The sequence below is a fragment of the Ixodes scapularis genome, unplaced genomic scaffold, assembly GCF_016920785.2.
Source record: "Ixodes scapularis isolate PalLabHiFi unplaced genomic scaffold, ASM1692078v2 PGA_scaffold11__112_contigs__length_91849675, whole genome shotgun sequence".
Lineage (NCBI taxonomy): Eukaryota > Metazoa > Arthropoda > Arachnida > Ixodida > Ixodidae > Ixodes > Ixodes scapularis.
The window spans coordinates 82094063-82118091 of NW_024609837.1; the positions used below are offsets into that span (position 1 = coordinate 82094063).

General features: G+C 46.4%; 1 protein-coding gene across 20 annotated transcripts in view; it reads right to left on the bottom strand.

Annotated features, from left to right (window-relative positions):
- LOC8030880 (tropomyosin) overlaps positions 1 to 20431 on the bottom strand; it is a 30525-nt gene extending 10094 nt beyond the window's left edge. For 3 of the 20 annotated variants that reach the window (XR_006077473.1, XM_029990275.4, XM_029990310.4), the window contains exons 1-4: positions 7974 to 8229; positions 3945 to 4078; positions 2684 to 2801; positions 434 to 504 (exon numbers count right to left, since the gene is read on the bottom strand). Coding sequence is in view for 11 of the 20 variants with exons in the window: in XM_029990275.4 (XP_029846135.1) it covers positions 434 to 504; positions 2684 to 2801; positions 3945 to 4078; positions 7974 to 8114 (464 nt within the window). In the remaining 9 variants the exon portion in view is untranslated. Of the gene's footprint in view, positions 1 to 433; positions 505 to 2683; positions 2802 to 2854; positions 2973 to 3944; positions 4079 to 7973; positions 8271 to 11010; positions 11137 to 17824; positions 18018 to 20233 lie in introns of those variants that run through there. The other 17 variants (XR_005716428.3, XM_029990269.4, XR_005716425.3 and 14 more) reach the window with 13 other exon arrangements.
- Between the last annotated feature and the right edge of the window lie 3598 nt (positions 20432 to 24029).

The following is a 24029-nucleotide window of genomic DNA, read 5'->3' on the forward strand; positions in this document are numbered from 1 at the left end:
GGTCATCAGCACACGCTCGGAAGGCGCGCAGGGCAGTCGGCGGGAAGCCCACCGCACCAAACGCAAGGGCCGCGGAAGGGCGATGCAAATGGAACTATGGCCTCGCGAATTCGCTTACGACGTACGAAAACGGCAAGGGTTCATTCAGATGGCAGACATCTCGTGCCGAAGAACATTTCGGGACCTTACGGTCGCCAGCCCATAAGCGACGAGCAACGTGTTCTCGGGCTCGGGGTGTCCCACGATTAATGCGAGCCACTGCTGTTTCGTATGTCCTACACGACATCCGCAAATTAGTGAGGCTGCACAATCTCGCAGTTGCGAGCCAGAATTCCCGCGTACTTGCCCTTACGGTGGCACTTCTGGCGGCCAACAAGCGCATCCGCAGTCGCGGCAGCAAACCAGACACTCGGCAAGGGGTGCGACCACTTACGTCTCACCAGTCTCTGCACGCTCCTCGGCACGCTCGAGATCGGCCTCAACCATGGCCAACTTGCGGGCCACCTGTGGCGCGCGGCAAAGCCTCCTTCAGTGCCCGCCCGACCCCCACTGTGGCGTTGACTTGTTCGCGGTTAGCATGCGAGCTAAAGCTATGCGGAGCACAAGTCCGTCTGGTTCTCAAGGAGGGGTTGCAGCGACGGCAGAACACAGAGCTCTGATTGGAGGATAGTGGGTAAACCTCAAGACAGCTTGTTTTGAGGTCTACCCACTATGCTTAATCAGAGCCAGTCAAAGCTCCACATTTTGACGTCCCCACAACCCGAGGAAGAGAAGCAGACGAACTTGCACTCTGCATAGTGTTCTACTGAAATGGCTTCCCCATCTGACCTTCCAGCACAGGCCCATGCAGCTAGACTTTTTTAATGATGCTATAATTATTAAGCCCGTGCTGCACGACGGTAAAAGGGTGAAGGCTAAATGAGCCGGTTGCAGCAACTGCTCGCTATTTCACTGTGTTTCTTCTTTGTCACAAAAACACTATTCACGCTAATGAAATACAGGCTTACACTCTAGCCTCTAATTTCATGTCCCTAAGTCATACTGCAAATATTAACTGACAGTTACCCCCGCCAAACAACAGTGCTGGCCCTTACAAGATGAGTCTCCTAACAGTGAGTTTCTTCAATTAACAACTTTCACTAGAAGCGATGACACATTCATTTTGTTCAAAGATATTCTCACTACACGATGAGCTACGATGGCCCCTTTTTACCATGCAGGAGGGCTAGCTTATGCTGCTGGACATGTCTTGTTACAAACGGAAAAATTGAAGTATCCATAACAAAGCAAACGTTCCACATCAGACAGCTTAGCATGCAAGCTCAACGCGTGCTGGGTTAGAGCGACGACCTATGAGACAGGCTGACCCCTGCACACACACATATCGAAGGCACATTCGCAGAGAAGCGTGGCCATTGCCACCGTTTCAATCTCTGCCAAAACACTAGGATCGTGCAGAGTTAGTGGACGTGAGTAATCGCACCAATGTAAAATTTCTGTCACACAACAAACAAACAAAAATCAGTCTTTCGTATGGTTAAGGAATGCACAACAACATAGACAATGCTCACACTACAAGACAAGGCTTACGAGAGGTACACAATCGGCAGTCGTGGCAAATCATACTGGCAACATCAAATGGCTGGAGTGGAGAACTACATTCTGGCCAATTCCGACAACGAACCTCAGCAAAGGGGCTGCGTCGCTTTTGGGAAGGAATGATGAGCAACTTGATGATGCACAATTTTCAAAATAACTGCTGCCAAACGTTGAAATAGAAGAGTTCCAAGAGTATGTAGTCACATTCCCACCCCCCCACCCCCCTTCTCGCTTTGCACAGCAGGCACAAAAGCTATGTTTGGAAAGTTTAATTTTCGTTGCCACGGCTCAACGGAGCCCAGAGGATCTATGCGGAGATCGAGTCGTCTGCCTCTTGCGCAGGAGTTGCGGTGACGTCAGAATGACGCTGGGCTCCGATTGGCTATGATTGAAGTGATAGTAGGTAGACCTCAATGCTAGATGCCTTGAGGTCTACCCACTATTTTTTTCAATCAGCCAATAAGAGCTCCACGTTCTGACATCATCGCAACCCCTGTGCAAGAAACAGGCAAACTTGCGCTCCGCATAGCTTCATTATGCTAATTTTGGCAATGCACATGTTCCTGGCTACTACTTCATTTTCCTACCAAGTATTCTCCGAACGGAGCAAATCCGAAAACGGTGATTTAAGGAGTGTCCACTTCACCGAGCTTTAGCTGTGCAAGTTACGCACACTTCGAGCGAGTTAACACAAATTGCGCAAGTTTTTGGACGACTCGCACAACACGAGTAACTAGAATAGCGTGAATTACGCCAAACTGCACGAGTTACGCAACAGCCTAAAAACTTTGCGGAAGGGACAGCACTGACAAGCAGGCGGCACTCGTCTTGCACGAACACCTCTTTTAAATTAAGAAAAGACCGTAACAACCGCAGCTTCCAAACTCCAGCCACTTGCTGCCGCCCCAAGCACAAAACAAACGGAGCGATGACCTGGCTCAGCAGGGCACGAAGCAGGGGTCAGAACCACACACAACGCGAGTGTGAGTGGATTGGTGTGAGTGCGACGACCAACGACAGGCACGCCGTGCGGGTTTTTCCTCGACACCAAACGACACCCTTCGTCCCGGCAGAACCACGTCACCTCGTCGTATTTCCTGTCGGCGTCCTCTGCCATGGTGCGCGCTTCCTTCAGCTGACCCTCGAGTCCGTCCATCCGCTCTTCATCCGTGATGCTCCTGTGCTCCAGCATTTTGCGCATGCTGCGAGAGAGAACCACCGACAATGTTCAGCGACCTGCGCCCCGTTCTCTCACCTCTTCGTATTTCTTGTCGGACTCCTCCGCGATGAGCCTCGCCTGTCCCAGCTGGTTCTCGAGCAGCGTGATCCGGTCGTCCTCCATGTTGGTGCGGTTCTCCAGTGCCTTGCGAATGCTTTGGTCGCGTTCCCGCACGTGAGTTAGGGCAAAGACTCGTAAAAGCCGTTTCTAGAACTCCCCCGTACTTTGTTCCGTCGTAAGCACGAGCAAAGTAAGAGTGCATGACGCAGCACGTTCAATGTGGCACTCGCCGTCGTACCTTCTGCTTTGCTCGCACTTACGGTGAAGTAATGAATGTGAGCCTATACCCTACACACGGCATCAACTTTTGTGTGCTATGTCGTCGAGGGTGGTGGTGTTTCTGCAGCGCTGCAGCCCTACACTGCCATGAGGACATGTGGCTTCGTACTACGCCTCGTTCGCACAATGACACTGCTGGGGCACTGCCCAAGCTATGCTAGCCTCGACAATATGACACAAAAAAGTGGACGCCAAGTAGGAAAGCTGTCTAAGCTATGCAGGTCAGCTAAAGCCTATGTACCCTTATTGAGATCATGACTGATTAATTTGAAGGCGGTGATTAACCCCTGAAGTGCCTTGGACGAGCTGAGCTCGTCGGCCACTTTCTGGCTAAAAATGCTGTGGACGAGCTCAGCTCGTCCACTGGTTTTTTCGGTTGCCCCTAGCTCGTCCGAGTAGTTTTGCAATGCTGATCACAGATGGCAGCACTCGTATTAGTTGGCAAATATTTTTTCACCTCCGCTGATCTTTGTGTAATAAACTTTTCAAATTTTATGTGTAATACTAGAGGAGTAACAATTCAAAATAAAAAAAAAAAATCTGGCACTTTCAGGTTACTTTTGGAAAAAAAATTTGCCACTTAAAGGACAGATGCAAAGGAAAAATACATTTTTTTTAAACAGCTTAAATGGAAAAAGGATGAAGGCCCACCGAAAGGATGCCAGAACAAGCTAGACTTCCTCAAAGGCCAGGCAAAAGGGATGCCGGAACGAACAACTTTCCCAAAGGCCTGGTAAAAGGACACCGGCACAGACTAGACTGTTTCAAAGGCCTGACGGGGGCTCACCGTTCGCTCTCGTCAGCGGCCTGCGAGGCCTCTTCCAGTTTCTGGGTGGCGATCTTGAGTCGTTCCTCAGAGCGTTCCAGGTCCTCCTCGAGCAGCTGGATGCGCCTGTTGTGCGCAGCCACCTCCGCCTCGGCCTGCAAGCCAGAGAACACGCACATTCACAAATCTGGCCTTTCACAACTAACACTTACGATAATTCCTTGCAAGCTCTAAGCAAAGTGTCACGATCGTCTGAGGATCTGCCAGAAACTGGCAGTCCTAAAACTGCGGTCCACGCCGATTCAGGGATGAGTCGGGTTTCGACAAGGAACGGATGCACAGCCGAGAAATGCTCAATCGCGGGTTTCGCCTCAAAAGTGAAATATGAGGGTTTTATGTGCCAAACCAAGGAAGGGCATCTGGCACACCCAAGGGGAGGACGGAAGATTAATTTGGACCACCTAGGGACCTTCCGACGTGCATCCGGGACCACGGTTACATGGCACCGGCTCCACAATAAGCATCTGACAAACTGCGAACCCCCCAGCCGGGATTCGAATCGGCTGACTGAGGATCTGTAGTCCGGCACTTTGTTACAATTGGCCGACGATCCGCCATAGATTGGGAGTTCTTCTGCGATCTGTGTCTATTCAGCAATCACTACATTGCAAAAGCGTCAAGTTTCAACGAGGAACGAAATCATCAAAATGGGCATATTCTCAGTCAGATTTCTTACATCGCCTTGTGCTGGTTTCTATACTACATTCCCCTCCGAGTGCAAGTGTGGCAGAAGCTAATAGGCTGTCAATGTCCCTACCGAACATGCATGCTCGTGCGATGTAAGCATCGTTCAGAGCAATGCGCTCTATGTGCGGCTTCAGCATCACTTGCGTATTATGTAAAACTAACTACAGCTACAGCAGCGTTCATCCTTTCGCCGTGGAGGTGCCCGCGTATGCTCGCTGTCTAACCTGATAAACCTCCTCGGTGAGGTCGCTTCGCGTCAAAAATATTTATTCAGGCGAACTGGTGACTTCGATTTTTGCTTGACTGTCCATGACATCAGCACCCTTTCAATAGACCGTAAACAGTGGGTGTTGGCCTTAACTCAACCAGAAATGCTAACATTGAGTATGCTTCTATTTCTATACTGTTGTCTGGCTATTTGGGTGTTACCTTTTTTCTCGTGTACCTCTGCGATAATTGGCAGTTAAAATATTCGATTGGGTCCCGTGAATGACGCCCATATGAGCTGGGGGTTAAGGTCTGTAAAGTTTGGGAAACACTGCCATAGAGAACTGGAAATCCACACATATGAGGATACCTAGAGAGCATGCCTGCCATGAGTCTAAGCAGCCTAAATTCTTTCTCAGTCTAATTAAATGCCAAGAGTCGGACGATGCGAGCACGTTTTGTGACGATACTCCAAAATTCTAACGTAACGATGAAATTGTTCTGGAAGAGAATTCACTCCAGCCGTTGACTAAAGAATAATAAGGTTGAGATACGAACTGCTATTTCAAGGTTCAAGTCGGTCACAATATCTTGCGCAACTGCACCGCACACTTTTGACCCTTCTTCATGAGAGTAGTGCTATAAGATGCTGTTAAGATGTTACTTCACACCAAATTCCCATTGGCTCCACAGCACCACTATCAGTCCATCTAGCCTCTGTCTTCTAAAGCTGGCTCTTCTGGTCTTCTTTTTTTGTGCAGACAGACTGGCTTACATATAACATGGAGACTGGCCACCATAATTGCTAAGGATTTGATTAGCCACAAACATTACTTAATGTATCAATGGCCATAACATACAAAAAAAAAAAAAAATCCTGAGCATGCGGCCACATGAAATTTTGAGATAAATCAAGATACCTATTAGCATTTCATTATGTTTTTCTTCGGACTAGCAATAAAAAAAAGATCCGAGAATTTTTCCCACATACTGACATTCTAAAATGTTAATTTTTCCCCCAAACAATTAATGACTGGAACGTGCTGCCCAACTCACTGTACTGCTTCCTAACGTTCAATCCTTTTTTTTGATGAAATCATCTTATTGTAATCTGTTCTGCGGGGTTAAATTGTTTAACCTGTGCTTGCTGTTGATCATGCTCTTGTATTATATTAGTATATATTGGCATGTTTCTCTTGTATGATTTGTATGTCCTTTGTATATTTTCTGAGTTTTACAAATTGAGGGGTATTGTGGAATGGGCAAATGCTCGGTATTTTACAAGAATACCCAGAGAAATGTCTAAAGCAGAGCTATTTCAATAAATAATAGCACCTTACATTAATCTCTAAAGGTAGCACATACTCTCACAAGGTGTATCAGATGCAAAAAAAATATGCCATTTTGTTTGAAAACAACACAACACAGCGCATCTTTGTCGACTTATCGTTTCAGGTGACCGCCAGAGCCAGCAGGATTTCCTGCGCATATAGATTAGACGGGCTTCGATGGGGTTTCGAGGGAGTATGAGATAAAAAGTTTGCTGCAATACCTTAACCTTCCTGTGCACTGAAGGTATCAGGAACGATGATGCATCTGGCATTTCTCCGGCCGAGTTACCTCAGAAGCTGCAAAGTGATGCACTCTGCTGACTCAGAAGGGCACCTCTATGTTGGTTACGGATGTGTCAACTGAATGATCACCCAACAGCAGTAAAGTACTCGAGCACGATTCACTAAGGCCACCTTCCTGAAACACTAATCACATTAAACACGCCAGCGTCTTGTCGAGTGTTATCTCCGCATCTTCGGGACACCTCCATGTTCTAAAGCATTGCCAGTGCCACGAAACAATAGTTGGGAGGCATCAGTGCTAGCTCCCTGGGCCGCAGACAAATACATCAAAAGCCTGACAGCTCGCACCAAACACGAAGAGGGGTCGCTTCACGGCCTCTGTATTCCTCACACAAAAACAGCACCAAAATCTCGACCGTAGTCGGTTCGCCAAGATCGTGGCAATTTCGAGTGTTTGCCACAGGAATTGAACAAATAAAACAGCCTCCTCTTTTTTTTTTTTTTATCATTTGTAATACACTCAGGATTCCTTCCGTTCCCCAACGGTCCGGAATGTGTTTCACGCTTGAGCAAACCGCACGGTTGAAACGGAAAAAAATATATAAACGAATCAAAGTAAAGTTAAAAAGACAGCCGCTTGGCTGACGTCAGGCCTTCAGGACGCGATCTCTTGCGTTACTGAGTGTAGGTTTTCCCTTCCAAACACTCGGCTGACTGTGTGTTGTGCGATTCGTCATAGCACAAGGCAGTACACGAAACCCACAGTAAACGATACTCCTAAGTGCGAACGCCGGAGCAAGAGCCGACAACCCGAGGAATTTCACGAATCGCTCTCTGTTCCCGAAACGATATCTCGGCAAAAACGAGTGCCACAGATAAAACAAACCGGCGGACGAAGCAGTGTCCGAAGCGGTGGTCAAAAAAACAACACAAACACCGAAAAAAAAAAAAAAGTATTGGTACGCCGGCCCCAGCTAACGTTTGCAGGTGTAAAATGCGACACCTTTTTTTCTTTTTAATTTTGAGTAGACGTTTGCAGCGAGCTGGCTGTGGTATTTGGTATATTGCCCGTGGCCTGAGATACAATCTGTCCTCCGATTTTAGTACGTGCTCCTCTAGAACGCGTTTTGCATTCCTCCAAGGACGGATCGCGGCTACACCGGAACGCCGGATGTGTCTCCGAGCGAGCGCGCCGGCTAGCTGCGAAGTTCAACAGCCGGCACCCGCAAACGCAACTCCCACCTTTTTCACGACAAACAACAAAAGCTCGGACCTCATCTGCATGCGAATAGAGAAACGAAAGATAAATAAACGACAGTTTGAGATTAGCCGATTCTCACAATGTAGGCCAATAGCCCTTATTCGGGCTCCAAAACTGGCCGGCAAACTAAGTTTAACGAAGCTTCAGAACCTCCTTATACAGTGCGACGTGAGTTGAAGTTTGTTCGGGATAAGTTACCACCGCCCAAGCCGCTCTCGTGAACCAGGCTGATTCCGTGGCGATCGAAATGACAAAACATACCTCTTCACGTCGCCGGATTTCGTCCATAACCCGAGACTGTGCGTCGTCTGCTTGCTCTTTGGCGGTCTCCAGTTCGTCTTTCATGGCCCTCATCTTTTTCTTGAGCACCTCTAGCAAAGTTCCCTGCTGAATCGCACTCATTTTGGCAGTCGGGGCGCTAACACGGGAATACTCGCAAACAGGGTGGAGACCAAACTCCTGAAGTAACCCTAACGTGGACGATGTGTCGGGCGCGGATTGATACTGGTGCCACTGGGCGAGGCTCCTGAAGCCGCAAGGTGGTTGTTGTCCTGCCGCAATGCGTCGACAGAAAGTAGTTACACCATTTAAAGTTCATATGCCGTTAGATACTGCAATAAACTGCGAATATAGATTTAAGCAGTTTGTTTCCGTGCTATAAGAATGTCTCAGAGGCTTTGTAAGAGGATGGAACGCCGATGTCGGTTATACACGTGCGAAGGGCTATTTTGTAATCGCATTCCGGAGAAGCCAAGCAAAGTACGGCGGTATTCGATTAACGAAAATTTTAAATTTTAGCAAAAGAAGACGCATGACACTTTTTATTCAACACACGTTTCTTTTAACAAATGTGGCAAAAGTAAACAATGTACGAAACTGTCTAGCAGACGATGCCTTTTGCGGATTAACCGGTTTGGGTTTGCGCAAGGTTGGGTTTGCGTCGTCTGCGTTCACTGATTTCTATTGTAGTAGCCTTGGCTGCGTTTTATTATTTAAAAAGATACAAGAGGAGAGATAGAATATAATAATACGATATATATGTATAAGTTTGAAATCAGTATATTCTGAAAAATTAGAAAAATATTTTAACAATAGAAGAAATGTCTAAGCAACCACTACAAGTCCTTTTCATATTCAGTTTCGGTTTCAAAACCACAGCCGATATTCCCGATATACGTTGGTATTGTTGAGGACATATCGCGCTCTCTCTCCTTCCTCTCTTTCTATCTTTCAATTTTACTCTATTTATAGACACGTTTTCTTTCTCCATTTCATGTGAACTATTGCTTCCCTCGTATCTAAAGAATTAAAGCGGACATCGAATATGCGGTAACGACGTCAACTGGAGATAGCCTTGGGTATCGCGACGCGTTTTCTGAAAGCGCGCCATTGTGCGACGGAATGTGGGTTACACAGTTTCGTTTTGTTACAACGCGTAGCATTTGTATTTTTTTTTTTTTTTGTGACACGCAGTTTGCGTGCATTTAAGCAAAAATACAATCGTAAAGTCACGTTGTTCCTTACCACAGGCTGTCACGAAGGCGGTGTATAAAAGAAATAGATATACGATATCAAATCTACCAAACCGTACAAATGAAGGCGTAGAGCGAATACGTTATTAAAATAATGTTTTTGTTTGTTCGTAAAAATGAATTGATCAACTTCGTCTGGAAACGGTCCTTGTGACCATATATTTATTTATTCTTTATTTCAACTATAGTCGGTGACAGGTTAAAAACCCAGGGCGAGGGAAAGGAGGGCTGTAGAGGAAAGAAGAAACATCCCCCTCTTTCCAGCATTTCGCTTGCTTCCTCCTCCCCAGCCTTCCTTTCCCTCGCGTTGGATTCTTGACCTGTCACCGAGTATAGTTCGTGTGGATATTCACTACACACAGGAGTAGGCAAACGTTTATGTCTACAGCGTGCTCAGTATTTTTTCCCTTGTTTGTTTCTTTAATAAAAACGTCGTTTCCATGAGCAAGATCCACCATGTGGGTGATTAAAAACGGCGCCACTTTGAAGAAAAAGTATTAATTTATTTTTGCCAGAGTTCTTTCTAGAGTACTTCCTCAGTGCCCAACCAGATCACAAAGATAAAAACAAAAAGCTAAATTCTGAATTTCTTTCTATAACCGAGCGCATATTTTGCATGAACACTATACATGCTGTACAAGTGGCTGTGTTTATTGTTCAAGCCATCACGTAACAAAAATAAATAAAAAATAAGAGTAAAGCCAGATTTTAAAAAAATGCACAGCTGCGCTCCTTCGTTGTTCGTTCTCTGCTGCAAATGTTGCAGCGATGTCATCAATTTACTCGCTCTCCCCTCTCTCTCTCTCTAAAAAAAAAAAAAAAAAAAAAAAAAAAAAACAGTGTTATGTTTTTATGACATTTTCACAACGGCATTGAAGTCATTGCCGTGAATGCAGGCTCTACATCTCGTACCCATACCCTTTAACTTGAATCGGCATTTCCCGGCCATATGGACTAATTAAGCTCATCACGATCCTACTATTTCGCAGTCAGCTTAGGACAGCTACTCCGACTGAGCATTCATGTTTACCGTTGCTCTGAATGCTGTCACTCTGAAGTAAGAACTAAAAGTAATGACATAGCGTGTTGTTAATCTGAAGTGTTGCTCATTAAGTGTCAATATATAGTACGACGTGCCCGCATTTCTTTCTTTTTCATGACCTGATGGCTACTGCAGCTCTTGTCAGGGTTTAATTCACACTAACAGCCTGATACAGCTCCAGGCAGACAATGAATGCTAGCGATTAAATTAGGTCTAACAATTTTTAAGCGGGATCGGTATTCACTGGCCCCCGTACCTGAGTCCGTTGCCGCAGTGACCGTGCGGATGCGCCCCGGAGTGTGAAGTTCCCACAATTAAGATTGCAGTTCCGGGCGGACGATAAGTAAAGCCCTTTCTGAACATGTGTTCTGAGAGTTACAAGACATTACGAGGACATCCACAGCTACGCAATCGTCACATATGTCTTCTGAACGTCCACGAGACATCCACAACATGTTAGGACAGTCTGAGGACATCCGCAACTATCCAAGTGTCACAGATATCTTAAGCACATCCACGCGACACCCATAGCACGTTAGAAAATTCTGAGGACGGCGGCGGCTACGCGAGCGCCAGGTATACCTCATACACGTCTACGAGACATCGACAGAGTCTAAGGACACTCTGGAGACGTCAGCAGCTACCCAAGCTTCACAGATGTCCTATATGAACGTTCGCGGGACCACCTGATCCACCAAGTACAGGGACAGAAGCGTGTGCTCACAGCCTGCAGGGCTTTATCCTTCTCTTCCAGCTTGTTGTTGGCCTGGGACAGCTGCTCCTGCACCTGATCCAACTCATTCTCGATGGACTGAATCTTCTTCTGCAAGCTGCGGACTTCCTCCTCGGCCTGCGTGGAAGCAACGCGGTGGTCACGAGCAGGTCACGCGCACAACATATTTCTTAGGAACGCTCACAGGGTACACAGAACATGCTAAAAGAATCGATAATTTGTCGATGAACGCAAGGCGGAATTCGGCATTCCAGAACATGACCTATGTTTTCAATGTGTGTTCTTTGTTGGGGTTTAGTTGGGGCAGAAGCGTTCTTCAATACCTTGCGCTTGCAGTCTAACCGCTCAATCACACTGGAAACGGATCCGCGCTCGCAAAGCGGTTGCGAAAGCGGTTGTATAAAGATCCAGTACAATTGCATGCGCACTCGATGACATCAAGTGCGCGTGCCATTGTACTGGATCTTTATACAACAGTGTTCGCAACCGCTTTGCGAAAACGGATCCGCTTCCAGTGTAAATGAGCGGTAAGAGCGAGCTGTTTGCTCGAGGGCGCACTTCGGCTGCACGAACCCTCGCGCATCACGAGAGCGGCTGCCAATGCTATGAGCTCGGGCGTCAAGACTTCGCTGGAGCCAGAGTTGCGCGTCTTTTCTGCACGGCATGTTGATCCTGTTCCTCAGGTGACTGCATTCGGCGAATAGCGGCGCCGCGCGTTCAAGGCGCGCGGCGCGCTCAAAAGCAGGGGAACGTACACCGGGGCACGTGCAACGTCTACTTTCCTGCACGGCATTTGATCCGGCTCCTCACGTGATCGGATCTCGGCGAATAGCGGCGCGGCGGCACGTGGAAAACAGACACGCAACTCTGGCTCCCGTATACAAGAACTCTAGCACAAAGCAAGTTCGTTTTGGTCACTGTTCTGTTTCTGCTTTTGAGTTCTGCTTTTGAAGGATTTTGTTTCGGGGGGGGGGGGGAGGCCCGCCCATGAAAAAATGCTGTATGTGGGAGAGGTGGCCAGAGGAGGTCCCAACAAAATAAAAAAATTTCAAAAAAACCCTTTCCTCCCCCCCTTCACCCCCCACCCCGCAGCTACGTGCCTGGCTGTGATCGTGGCGCGCGATGCACCAAGTATGGTTCTGAAGACTCTCTCGAAAGGTGAGTTGTAATAATAATAATAATTGGGTTGTGGGGATATTTATACAGCGTGTAGTTGGTCAGCCATTAAAGTGCACACTGTCCGCCGGTATGAAAGGTTCCGGTCATTTTCGCCAAGAGTGTGCTTTTAACGCGCAAACACTCAATGGATTGATCACCAGCAATTGTTATAATTAATATTAAATATTTATTTCTTTATTTATGTATTTACGGCACGCTCGTGCCCACCTCACCATCTCAAAATGAACTGTGAAAACCTTTGAAGCAGTCTGTTTCGAAAAAAGTGCATTACTGCACTAGTAAGACATACATGCATGATAGTGTCCCAACAGAGCCTCTTCACCAGCTTGTGTTTGTTTTGGGATGGTGACTTTTTTTTTTTCCGTCTTCTCTTTTTCCACGGCATACTCTTACCTAACCTCGCGTTTTAGCCAATGGTTTGTCACCAGTGTTTTGTAAATTGTCTTTTATTTCTGTATTAAGATTTTGTCTTTTCAACCGGTACGATCTCCGGATAAAGTGACGTCATTTCAACCAAGGACGGATAAACAAGAAAACTTGGCAAAATTGTTTAAACGTCAAGAAGCAGCACTGTAGTCAGGCGGCACTTGCTGACTTTTTTGGTGGCAACTTTTTAAAGTAAAGCATTTAAAGCAAATTACCGGTTTGTATGGTGCATAAACGATTGTGTGATATGATATATTAAAGATGATATCATCACCGGCTGCCCGCGTAACTAGAATCCCATCATGCTTTTCGACTTTTCAGTTATTTTGCAAAAGATCTCGCAAGGTGTATGTAGCGTTCCGCAATGTACCTGCGACTTAATTACAGGAGAACTTTTCTTTGCGTCTACCCCCCGGGCCCATTGAACTAAACCCACTTTAAATAAACAAAAAAATCTTTAAGGTGCGTTGTAATTTTTTTCGAAACTGAGAATAAATGGAGTGTGTTTTATGTATAAATATCAATCATAAGACAACATTTGTAATAATAAAAATCATGTAAAATATTATATTTTTATTTGGACCAACCATAGAACAGCGTAGTTACACGACTTTGCTACGGCTCCGTCTTGTCCAATGAAATATCACAATGACTTGGTGATCTTTTTAGCCTCGGCTTCAAATGTTTTAGGAAATGTATTTTATTTGTAAGGCAAGTTTTCAGTTGGTTATTTTTACTACTTAAACAGACAACCTGAATACATCTTTGTAAAACTTATGCGCTCTCATAGCACTGATGTTTTCGCCACGTGATCTACAACCATGAAAGATGTGGTTGTGTTGTCCTAGTTTTAATTGCTTTATTCTCTCTTCATCCATCACTTGAACAAACACGCTCTTCTCCCAAGCAAGCGTGATATATTAAGTTCTCAGCAGTTTTCTGAAGCGTTGTGAGAGGTGCGGGAACGAACATGTGGCCCCAGAAAGTGGTTTGCTTGCACGACTATTCATGCAAACAAACCAGTTGTAGGGAACGACCACATCGAACATGCGCCTAAATCGTCTTGCGTACAACTTAATAATAAGCCTACACTTAAAAAAAAAAAAATGTGAGCTAATTTTTTGCAGAACAGGTAGACAGCTAATCACGGCGCACAAAAAAGAATTTCTGCGAATAACGAAATACGATTAGATCTGGATGTACATATGTATGCTGATGGCTGTACCCTCTATAACGGGCGCCAGCTTGCGCCACCTATCTACAAGTGAAAGAAAAAAAAATGCGATGTGGAGCAGGAACAATAATCGGGGGAAATATCATGTTAATTATCTCTCCGCACATGCATTTTTTTTTTTGTTTGTCTAATCGTCTTTTTAGCTCCGTCACTGGCTAGGGATCCTTTTATTGTTCGCCGTGATCGGAAATTTACGTGTTCTGTGGAAACGGTGAACTCACAAACTTTACGGGCGAGCGTTCAGGGGTGCATGTCTTCTAGAGCGGTGGAACGCGAAAATTCCGGAATACTATACAACTCCAGGCGAATTTATGATCTCGCTTCGTGATTGGCTTTTCGGCGTTCTAATCGGCATATGTCGCAATCTGATTGGCCACGGAGAGATAATAAACTACTCGAGACTCGCCACGTCCTGCGATTTTTAAGCGGTCAGTGACCATAAAGTTACAAAAGTGGGCATTGGTTTTAAACATGTCACCGCTATCTTCGGTGTCTTCTAGGCAAGGCGTGAGTGTTCGCAATGCGTTCCCCCACTCAATATAATCTGAAAATCGGCGAAAGCTACCGTATTTACTCGAGTAAAAGCCGCGCTATTTACGAACAAGGCCCTTGCGTCTACTTTCAGCCAATCATTGCGTTGCGCAGAAATAACATAGCGAATAACCAGATTGAGAACACGATTCTCCATACAAATGCAATCTTCACAGATGGTATCTTCGCACGAAGACAATATCTCTGTCCCGTAAACAGCTGGAATCATGCTGTCTATCGCGGTGATTGACAATCTGCGTGTTCTGCGGAAAAGCGAACCCTCAGTTTTTCTTCATAAACAGTGCGGCTATTGCTCGAGTAAATACGTATACACTCTAAAAAAAGTTAGTGCGTCTACTTTCACGCACAACCCTCGGAGAGCCAATCACCGCAACTTACGGAGGCAGCTCAGCGAATGCAATGCCGAAACATCTGTTTATACCAGAAAACGCAGTCTGAGTTGCGACATTAAGCAATGCAAAACGTCACGCTTGCATTGCTTAATGTCACAACTCAAACGGCGTGCTTTGGTCTAAACATATGTTTCGGTATTGTCATTCGCTGAGCTGCCTCCGTAAGTTGCGGTGATTGGTTCTCCAAGTGTTGTGCGGGAAAACAGACGCACGGGCTTTTTTTGGAGTGTATGCTCCAGTGGACCTATAGGACCACTGGAGCCCATATCCTATAGGCCCACTGGAGCCTGTAGCTTGGAGACTGGACCATTGGAGCCTATGCGGAGCCCAAGTTCGTCTGCTGCTCGCGCAGGGGTTGCGGTGACGTCGGACCGCCAAGCTCTGATTGGCTCTGTTTGGCCCTGATTGGAAGAATACTGGATAGACCTCAATGGTAGCTGCCTCGAGGTCTACCCACTATCCCTACAATCCTAGCCAATCAGAGTTCGACGTTCTGACGTCACCGCAACTTTTGCTCAAGGAGCAGACGAACTTGCGCTCCTCATAGGCCCACCGGCGGGCCTATGCGGCGAGCAAGCCCGTCTGCTTTTTGCGCTGGGATTGCGGTGACGCCAGAGCGACGCCGAGTTTTTTGATTGGCTTAGATTGGGAGGATAGTGGGTAGACCTCAATGCTAGGCGCCTTGAGATCTACCCATTATTTTTTTCAATTAGTCAAGAAGAGCTCGTCGTTCTGGTATCATCGCAATCCCAGTGCAAGAAGCAGACGGGCTTGCGCTCAGCATAGGCACCAGAGCGTCGGTGCAAGGCGGGTGACAACGCATCGCCGCTCATTGTTGGCTCACTGGAGCCGCAGCTCTAGCCGCTTGCAAACTACTTTTAAGAGAGTACTGTAATAGGAAAAATAATGACGTGAATGTGTCCGATACCATGCTTATACATGGTAAAGAAAGCTATTATTACATAAAAAGAAAATCTACGAGGAGATACACGATTATACAAAACTTATGCACTGTTACTTATGATGACGTAAATTTTAATGTGTTCTGGTGTGTTTATGTAATAAATCACATGATAAAATTTCTTCTTTTGAATTGAGAGATTCCCTTTAAATTGTTATATTGCTTGTTTTGCTATATTATTTTATTCTCATGAAACATAAACATTAAAACAATTTTAAACACAATTTTAAACAGACTGAAGCATAACTTTTAAAACAGGCTGCTTAGTTTCACTGGGACCATTTTTGCCTGTGTTGCTTAGCGTTGTATTGTTTTTCGTTTACAAAACGGTTTGTAGATATTCGCACTGTGCCAAATACGAAAGTTTAGAACGCTACGTGTGCTCTAACTTTCATGAAGTTAAAAAAAAGAGAAAAAACACGACTGACTGGCGATCTAATAGTTTTTATTGACGATATGAGTCAATATTTTAACTGCATGTCATGTGCAGACGCACAGTAACAAGGTTTATGCAAACCGGTTAGATTTAGCGCAGTGTAGCAAAGTCCAATGGCTAATAATTCTCACAAACTATAGACACTAAGCCTTGATCGTGTATCGTGCGTATTGCATGATATATAAGTGGAATGTTAAATTTGGACTGTGTGAACCTCATTAAAAATAAAGCTATAGGAATAGTAACACACCCGAGAACAATTTTTAGGTTGGCTGAAAATGTTCCGAGATCATCAACACACACAAACACGCACAGAAGCTTGTTTGTGTTTTCTTTGTAAGAATAACTTGTCTACAAACTGATAAGCGTTACTCCAGATACAAAGAAGCACCACGCAGTGTTCGAAATGTACACAGTTTGGTTAATACATGCTCGGATAGATCGCTAGTGAGAACTGAAAAACAAGAACATGTCGTACAGGCAAGAAACCCTCTGACGCACGAGCCAAACCGGCGAAATCAGCATGCAAATATTTCGATTCGGCGGCAAGCCTCAAAACCGTAGACCCGCGGTCGTTGGTTTACGTTAGGCCTAGCGCTGATGACGGCAAACACTCGTCTGACGTCACGTCCGGAGCGCACGCGTGGGGCCCGAGCGCCTGAAAAGCCATCTGGCGAGACGCGTGCCCATGTTTAGATACCGGGGGTGCCGTATTTAGCCGCGTCAAAATAGAAGCGCAAAGCAGCGGAACTGTTCGGCGCTGGACGCGGATCTCACTTCGGACAGGAGTGAGTTGTCGAGAGCGGTTCTCAGAAACTCGCGGTGGCCGTTCCATGGTTCCAGCTGCGGCTGCGTTACCTCGAGATCGAGTGACCTCGATTCGACCTGACCCCTATATTCAAAGTGGGTAACCAGAGACAAGCGACCCACTTATTTTGCCTTTTTTTTTTGTGATGATTCCTTACAATCCAGCGTGAAAATACATAGATCATCATGTAGACTGCTCTAGCTGTTCGCACTTATTTAATATTTTGTATACCTTGAAGAGCCCCACACATTAAAGAAGGGATCAGTCATTATCTGTAGCGATGAAGTAACAAAATGCAGTTATTATTAGCACGGTAAAATGGCTCTTAGTTATACGTTATTAGCTGTGGCCCTTTTCCGCTGTTGAGGATAATCAGTGGATGGTTAGCTAGAGATTCAGCGTTGAAAACGATTGATTAGGCCTAACGTGTTAAAATCAACGTTGCCGCACGTGCTGTCAGCTGGAAACCTGATCTCGACCTTTCATTTTTTTTGTTTTCTATATCATAGATTTCGGGAGGCTAAAAGCCTCCCGAAATTGTTCACAAGACTCAATGCACTCAGATTTCTCGCCCTGACTCTCGTGTTCTTGCCGTGTGACCTTAGGGGTCCACGACTGCGAATATTGCTTTCGTTTTCTAATCGGCGTAATTTGATTTAACTTGAAGTGCAATGACTGAAACTTTCACTGAAACTGGACACAGCAAAGCGGCACTTTATAGACACCATCGTACACAGGACAGGGTCAAGGGGGAGAGGGGGACGATGGTGCAAAGGACATCGGGCAACCAAGAAAGCCACAAGGACACGTCCTATACCTTCTCGGCGCGCAGGGCGGCATCCCTGGACTGCTGTTCCGCGGTCTCTGCTCTGTCCACCGCATTATCCTTCTCCAGCTTCATCGCCTGCATCTTCTTCTTGATGGCCTCCATCTTGGCTGCTTTCGGGGGGGGTGGCGGCTTCGGAGCACTAGACGAAGTTGGACCACGCACTTGGGACGCCCTGGGACGACTGAAGATCGGGTCTGGGATGAGAGCTCGAGCCGGGACCCCCCTTCCCCGGCTCGAAGACCGGAAGAGGCCTCGCGTGGCGCCCTCTCTCCGCCGCCCACGTCACTCGGGTTCGAGTTTCGCCCGGTCGCCCCCCAGCGGCCCGTGCCATATTTGGCACGGGCCCTCCTCCCTGACTCGAGGAATGCATCTTGTCGTGTGCGTGCGCTGTGGCGGCGGGGCTAGAGGCTCCGCCGCCGGCAGCCACCTTGGCGGGCAAGCGCGAGCGCGGGCCGCGGTCGTCAAACCGGATAGCGTAACCTTGTCCCAGAGCACAGGACGTTTCTGTGGCTCGCGGGCGGCCGTAGGTCTCTTTAATCCTCGCAAGGCCCGTTCGGATTTGGACGTGGCGTTAACACCTGTTGACACCGAAGCCGGGATGTCACCGTGTCGTTCGTCTGCTCCACTTTTCACATTAAGTTCGAACGCAGCCGACGCTACAACCAATGGAGCCAATCAAGCGAACCCAAAACTGCATCGTCATGGCGCTCGTCGACCTTGTGCGCCTGCTATGGGCAGCTAAACCAATCACGCACATAAGAATGCACAGAATCACGCCGCACCCACTGACAGGACGGTGAAAGCTACGTGATCGTTGGTCAAGTCAACCGTTGGTAGTGCAGTTCGTGATCACACTTTCTGCGTACGCCGTCGCTCAGAGAGTCAGGCGATAAGAGGCAAGGGGTTGATCGGTCCGGCGAGAACGGAGCTTCCACCGCACCGTCCGCTCCTCGAACAGCGTTGTGCAATACTCCCTCTCGGAGCGTGCTGATCATCAATCATTTCGATTTCTGCGTTAGGGCGTACGACTCGATCCTTGGTCATCTGTCTAAGGGTTCTATTATCGGGTAATTTTCTGGGGCGATTTTGCTTATCGTAATGAGACATATTTCTTCTAGTATGGGCTTTTTCAGCACTCGTCTCTGTCGTGTGTGTTATTTCCTATTGTCCCTGTCTGTTTGCGCTTTTAAACCTTATACCTACCATGGACCAACTACTCCAAACCAAAGTTTTAATGAGACGGCTTGTCGTCTTCGCTATGAAGCGTGTAAAAGGTCGTTTCCCGGCTCGAGGCTATCAGCAATTGACCGGTGCATCGCCACCCTTTAGGTGGTGATGCACCGGTCAATTGCATCACCACCCTTTAGGTGGTGACGCACGCACAGCGTGGCACACGTAATATCTTTGTAGTTTTGCCCTAAAGTAAAAAAACTACATGTCTAGACAACGTGCGATTTGTCTGCCATAGTATGACGACACTGGTATACGATGTACAACAGTGACAAATTTAGTCAGAGCAGGACGACTTGATTAAGCACGCAAGCTAGCATTGGAGCCTTTATGGTGTAGTAGTGATGCGGGACATCAAACCGGTGCGATGCTTTCACCGCCGCGTTCGGCCAGCGCCGCGCTTGACCTTGGCACATGCCCAATCGCGGCAGTCGGTGATCTCGCCGACTTTTCCGCCGAGTGCCCAACTAGATCGGAAAGGGCAGTGGTGGGGATTGAACACGGGATCCTTGGGTTAAATCCGCGCGCTCAGGAAAGAATATGCTTAGATACTTCATTATATCACAAGGGAAACAAATTAGTTGTTTGGAAGAACTTATAAAAACACCTCCTCGAAGCCTCAGAACGGCTGTCGACTTTCTGCTAAGAGACTCTGCTATCAACCAGGTCAACTTACGTTTGATTCAAATGATATCTCAACAAATTCAATGAAATTTTTTTTACACGTGCTTACAGAGTACATACAGTGCCATTTTGGCGTTCTATGCTAGATGTTGTCAGAAAGGTAATTTGCGATGAAAAAATGGTAAGCAAATGCATCACACTTGATGTCCCAGTGAAATTTTTTATAGAAAAATGGCCACTCTATAAGTTAAAAGCTAAAAAAAAAAAGCACTTCTTACTTTGTATACACAGAAATGGAAGGTATACCCTGGAGTCTGTACGGTAGAAAGAAGACATCGCCTGCAACTTCAGACGATTCACCTATACAAGACTTTAACAACGTCCTGGGTTCGGGACGGCTTGCAATTTTTCTGGTCGTATGTCATGCCCTTCTATGAACAGCCATCGAGGTTCTGCTTATCAGAAAGCTGTAACAGTGCCATCGCAACCGATTGAACATTTGCAGTGCAACGCGCGGAGTGAATACCCATGTTGTGGACCTACCCCGTAGATGATTGCTTTTGAGGTTGCAGTCAACTGTTACCGCTCGGATGACTGTACCCTAGCGTGGCCGACGGCGTGTGAGCTGGCTGGAATGTTTTCGAGCCGAGTTTTGCAACAGCGGCTAAGATCCTGTCGATGACGAGGCTTCCCGTCAGTGTGCTTCCGGACCGACTTCCGGCGCGCCAGGCTTCCGCATGCGCATCGTCTTCATCTCGGTCACCCAAGGTCTACTAAGGCACGTGACCGATTGTCCAACGCACTACTTCGGTTCATCAGCCTAGCAAACATTATGAGCCAATCCAGCTCCCCCCAAAGGGCAACGTCATGGCGTTCCTGCGTTCCTCATTTTTTTGAGCCTGTGCTATCATCGGCCGAGCCACTCAAGTGCAAGAAATGTAGAATACCCTTGCATACATAGCACCTGTGTTCGTATTCGTGCCTTCTAGCCTTTGGCAACGCTGTCACTTATGCTGAAAAGAGGCAAGAAAGGGTAGTGTTATGGCAAATCCCAGATTTTAAAGCTGCGCGTGGGGAAAAAAAACAAAACAACTTCGTCTCTCTGTCGTCGATTTGTCTGCCAGATACAACACGTGCAGTGGCGTACCAACTTGTTTTTGAGTGGGGGGGCAAACCCGACCCTCTTCCCCCCCCCCCCCCTTAATCGAAAATTCGGCGCAACTTTTGCCGAAGTTTTCTAAAGATGTGGCAATGATTCGGCAAAATTACAATGTTACCAGACTTAACATTGATATTTTGTTTTTTCTCACGAAAAAATTTTGCTTCTTCTTCTTAAAATAAATACAACTTGTAGTGCCTATTGAAACAGTTATGATTAAATAAGGTGATATTCTACAAGATAATTGTATCGATGTCGCTTTTGTGTGTTTACTGGCAATTTTAGTGTTTGCTTGCAGAAAGTGGCGTGACAACGAGGTTGGGTAGTAGCCGGAGCAGTCACGAATCACACTACGAGAGTTTTGATTTTGAGGCTTCATCAGCGCACGCCTGCAAGTGTGTTTACATTGTTAAAATAAAGACAATCACTGCGTTCTTACTTTCTCTGGGAGTCACCGTTTCGTGCGCGAAAACGGATGCAACGGTTGTTTAGCCTTCACCAGAAGAGATAACAATACTGTAAATATGCATGTTTTTCGATTTGAGTCACTTGACGTCAGCTTTGCATGAAAGTGCGCGTTCCATATTCGCAACGTGCCGTTTTTAACCTTTAAAATTCCGGTTTCTGGTGTTAGGACACACACGGACGTTTAAGAAGATGGGGAGAGTTAGGAATGTCGGATGTGCAACGTCGAGCATGATAGTTCTGTGTTTAACGACTACTTTTCATCAGTGTTTACTAACGAGTGCTTGGACTTCGTCCCCACTCTCCCTGAAGAGCTTTACGAGCGCATGCATCCTATTAACGTTAACTCCGCTGGTATTAAAACATTGATTGATAAACTAAAACTTACTTCGTCCGCTGGAACCGATAACATCAACCCTAAAATTTAAAAGAAACACCCGTGTTATTTCTAGTGAGTATTTGAAACTCATCTTCATTCAGTCCTCATCTCAAAGCTGCCTTCCATCTGACCAAAAGGTGGGAAGGGTAATTCCCAGTCTTTAAACAGGGCAGCCGCTCTTCCGCATCTAATTATCGCCCTAATTCATTGACTTCAATTTCTTGCAAACTACTTGAGCATATCCTCTACTCCAATATCACGAGGCACCTATCATCCCATTTCTTTTCTTTAAACAGCAGCACGGTTTTCAAAAGGTACTTTCCTGCGAAACGCAACTCTGCGACTTCATCCATGACTTGCACACTAACCTTGAATGTCACGTCCAAACTGACGCAGTTTTTTTTTTTTTTTTTCCAAAGCGTTCGGCCGTGTCTTCCATCAACGCCTTCTTTCTAAGCTATCATCTTTCTGCCTCGACCAATAACCGTTTGCATGGATTCGTGACTTTCTTTTTTCCCGTGTACAGGTCACGTCCATGATGATCATGAATCTTCCTTAATAAATGTATCCCCTGGTGTTCCCCTGGGGTTCGTACTTGGGCCCTTACTCTTTTTAATATTTATTAACGACATTCCCATTGGGATTTCTTCAAAAAAACGCTTTTTCGCCGACGACTGCGTCATCCATAACAAAGTAACTTGTGTGCAAAATAATAACCAGCTTCAGGAAGATCTAGATAAAATTAACAAATGGTGCAAAGAGTGGATTATGTCACCAAAAAAGTATAAACGCAAACTAATCAAATTCACCAAGAAAAAAAAAAACACTGTCATTTAATTACTTCTTGGACTCCGATCTGATTGAGACCGCTATTGTGTATAAATACCTTGGTGTAAGACTAACATCTGACCTTCCCTGGAATAACCACATTGAAGTCGTTACCGCCGATTCATCTGGAACTCTTGGACTAAGGAGACGTAACTTAAAAAATCGCTCCACCCTTTGTCCCTAAGCTAACCTTTAACACGTACGTCAGACCAAAAATAGAATATGCTTCAACCATCTGGAATACCCATCGACTGTACCTCATCAATACGCTGTAGAGGCAGTTCAGAACAGAGCTGCTCGCTTCATTTCATCCACTTATGACTTTTCTTTCAGTGTCTCGGCGCTAAAAACTGAACTAACCATGTCCTCTTTGCAGCTTCGCAGGAAAGTCTCTCAGCTGTGCCTTATTCACAAAATCTACTACCACATTCCCGACCTCAAAACCACTTTGTTATTACCCCTCGACCGAACATCATCTCGCCTCAACAACGTCTGCACCATCAAACACACTCCTGGCTCTACGAACGCTTTCAATTGGTCATTCCTTTCTCAAGCCATCAGCCATTGGAACAGTCCCCCATCCTCCATTGTCACCATCTTGGACCCTGCTGATTTCTCCTCTGCAGTAAAACTACACCTTTCTTGGCCCATGTGATGGTGTGCGGGGCTAGGCAGATCAGTGAAAACACTTACGCAGAGCGCTGGCCAGGCCAGACTTGTACGTAGTTCAACTACTTTACTCAAGTTACTGTAGTTTAACTACTTTTCTGGATAGTTTAGTAACTTTTAATTACATTTCTATTCTAGTAATCAGTAGTTTACTTTAACTACTTTTCCGAGTGACTTCCACTGAAATTACAAATTACTTTCTAATTTTAGTGGTTGTTTTGCCTATCAACACAGAAAAGATGTCGGAAGGTCAGCTGATATTTGCAGAGGGGGAAGCATGCGTAGTAGAAAAGGGGGGGATGGGATTAAAGAAAGTGATCTAGATAGTCCAAAAAACCCCACAATTTTAACGAGCCCCCCCACTGCAACAACACTGCTACGAGGCGCGGGGAGCGAACAGACACGACGCAAGAGAGGTCGAGTAACTGTGGGATTAGCTCCGAATAGTGGCGTTTCTTTGTATTCCGAAGCTCAAGGAGACTTGACGGATTTGAAGAAAGGGCTTGTCCCCGCTTCTCTCCAATGTAGGAATTCTCGCCCACTACAGGAGGTGCACACACTGCTCCTTTTACGGTGCAGGCGATAGAACCCCTAACAACGACGCTCACGCCGGATGGGCTGCTCGTGTATCACTCGAAGCGCGTTAACCCACCCCCGCGCCTGCGTTCACGCCGCTTCGCGGTGACGGTGTGCGGCTGGTAATTACAAATCTATTAACCCACCTAGCCCCCCCACCCCCCGTACACGCCGCTTTGCGGCGTCCGGTCGGCAACCCAAGCCCCGCTGCCCCCCCTGCACTTCCGTAAATAGAGTCGATACGATTTAGTTTAGCGATGTTT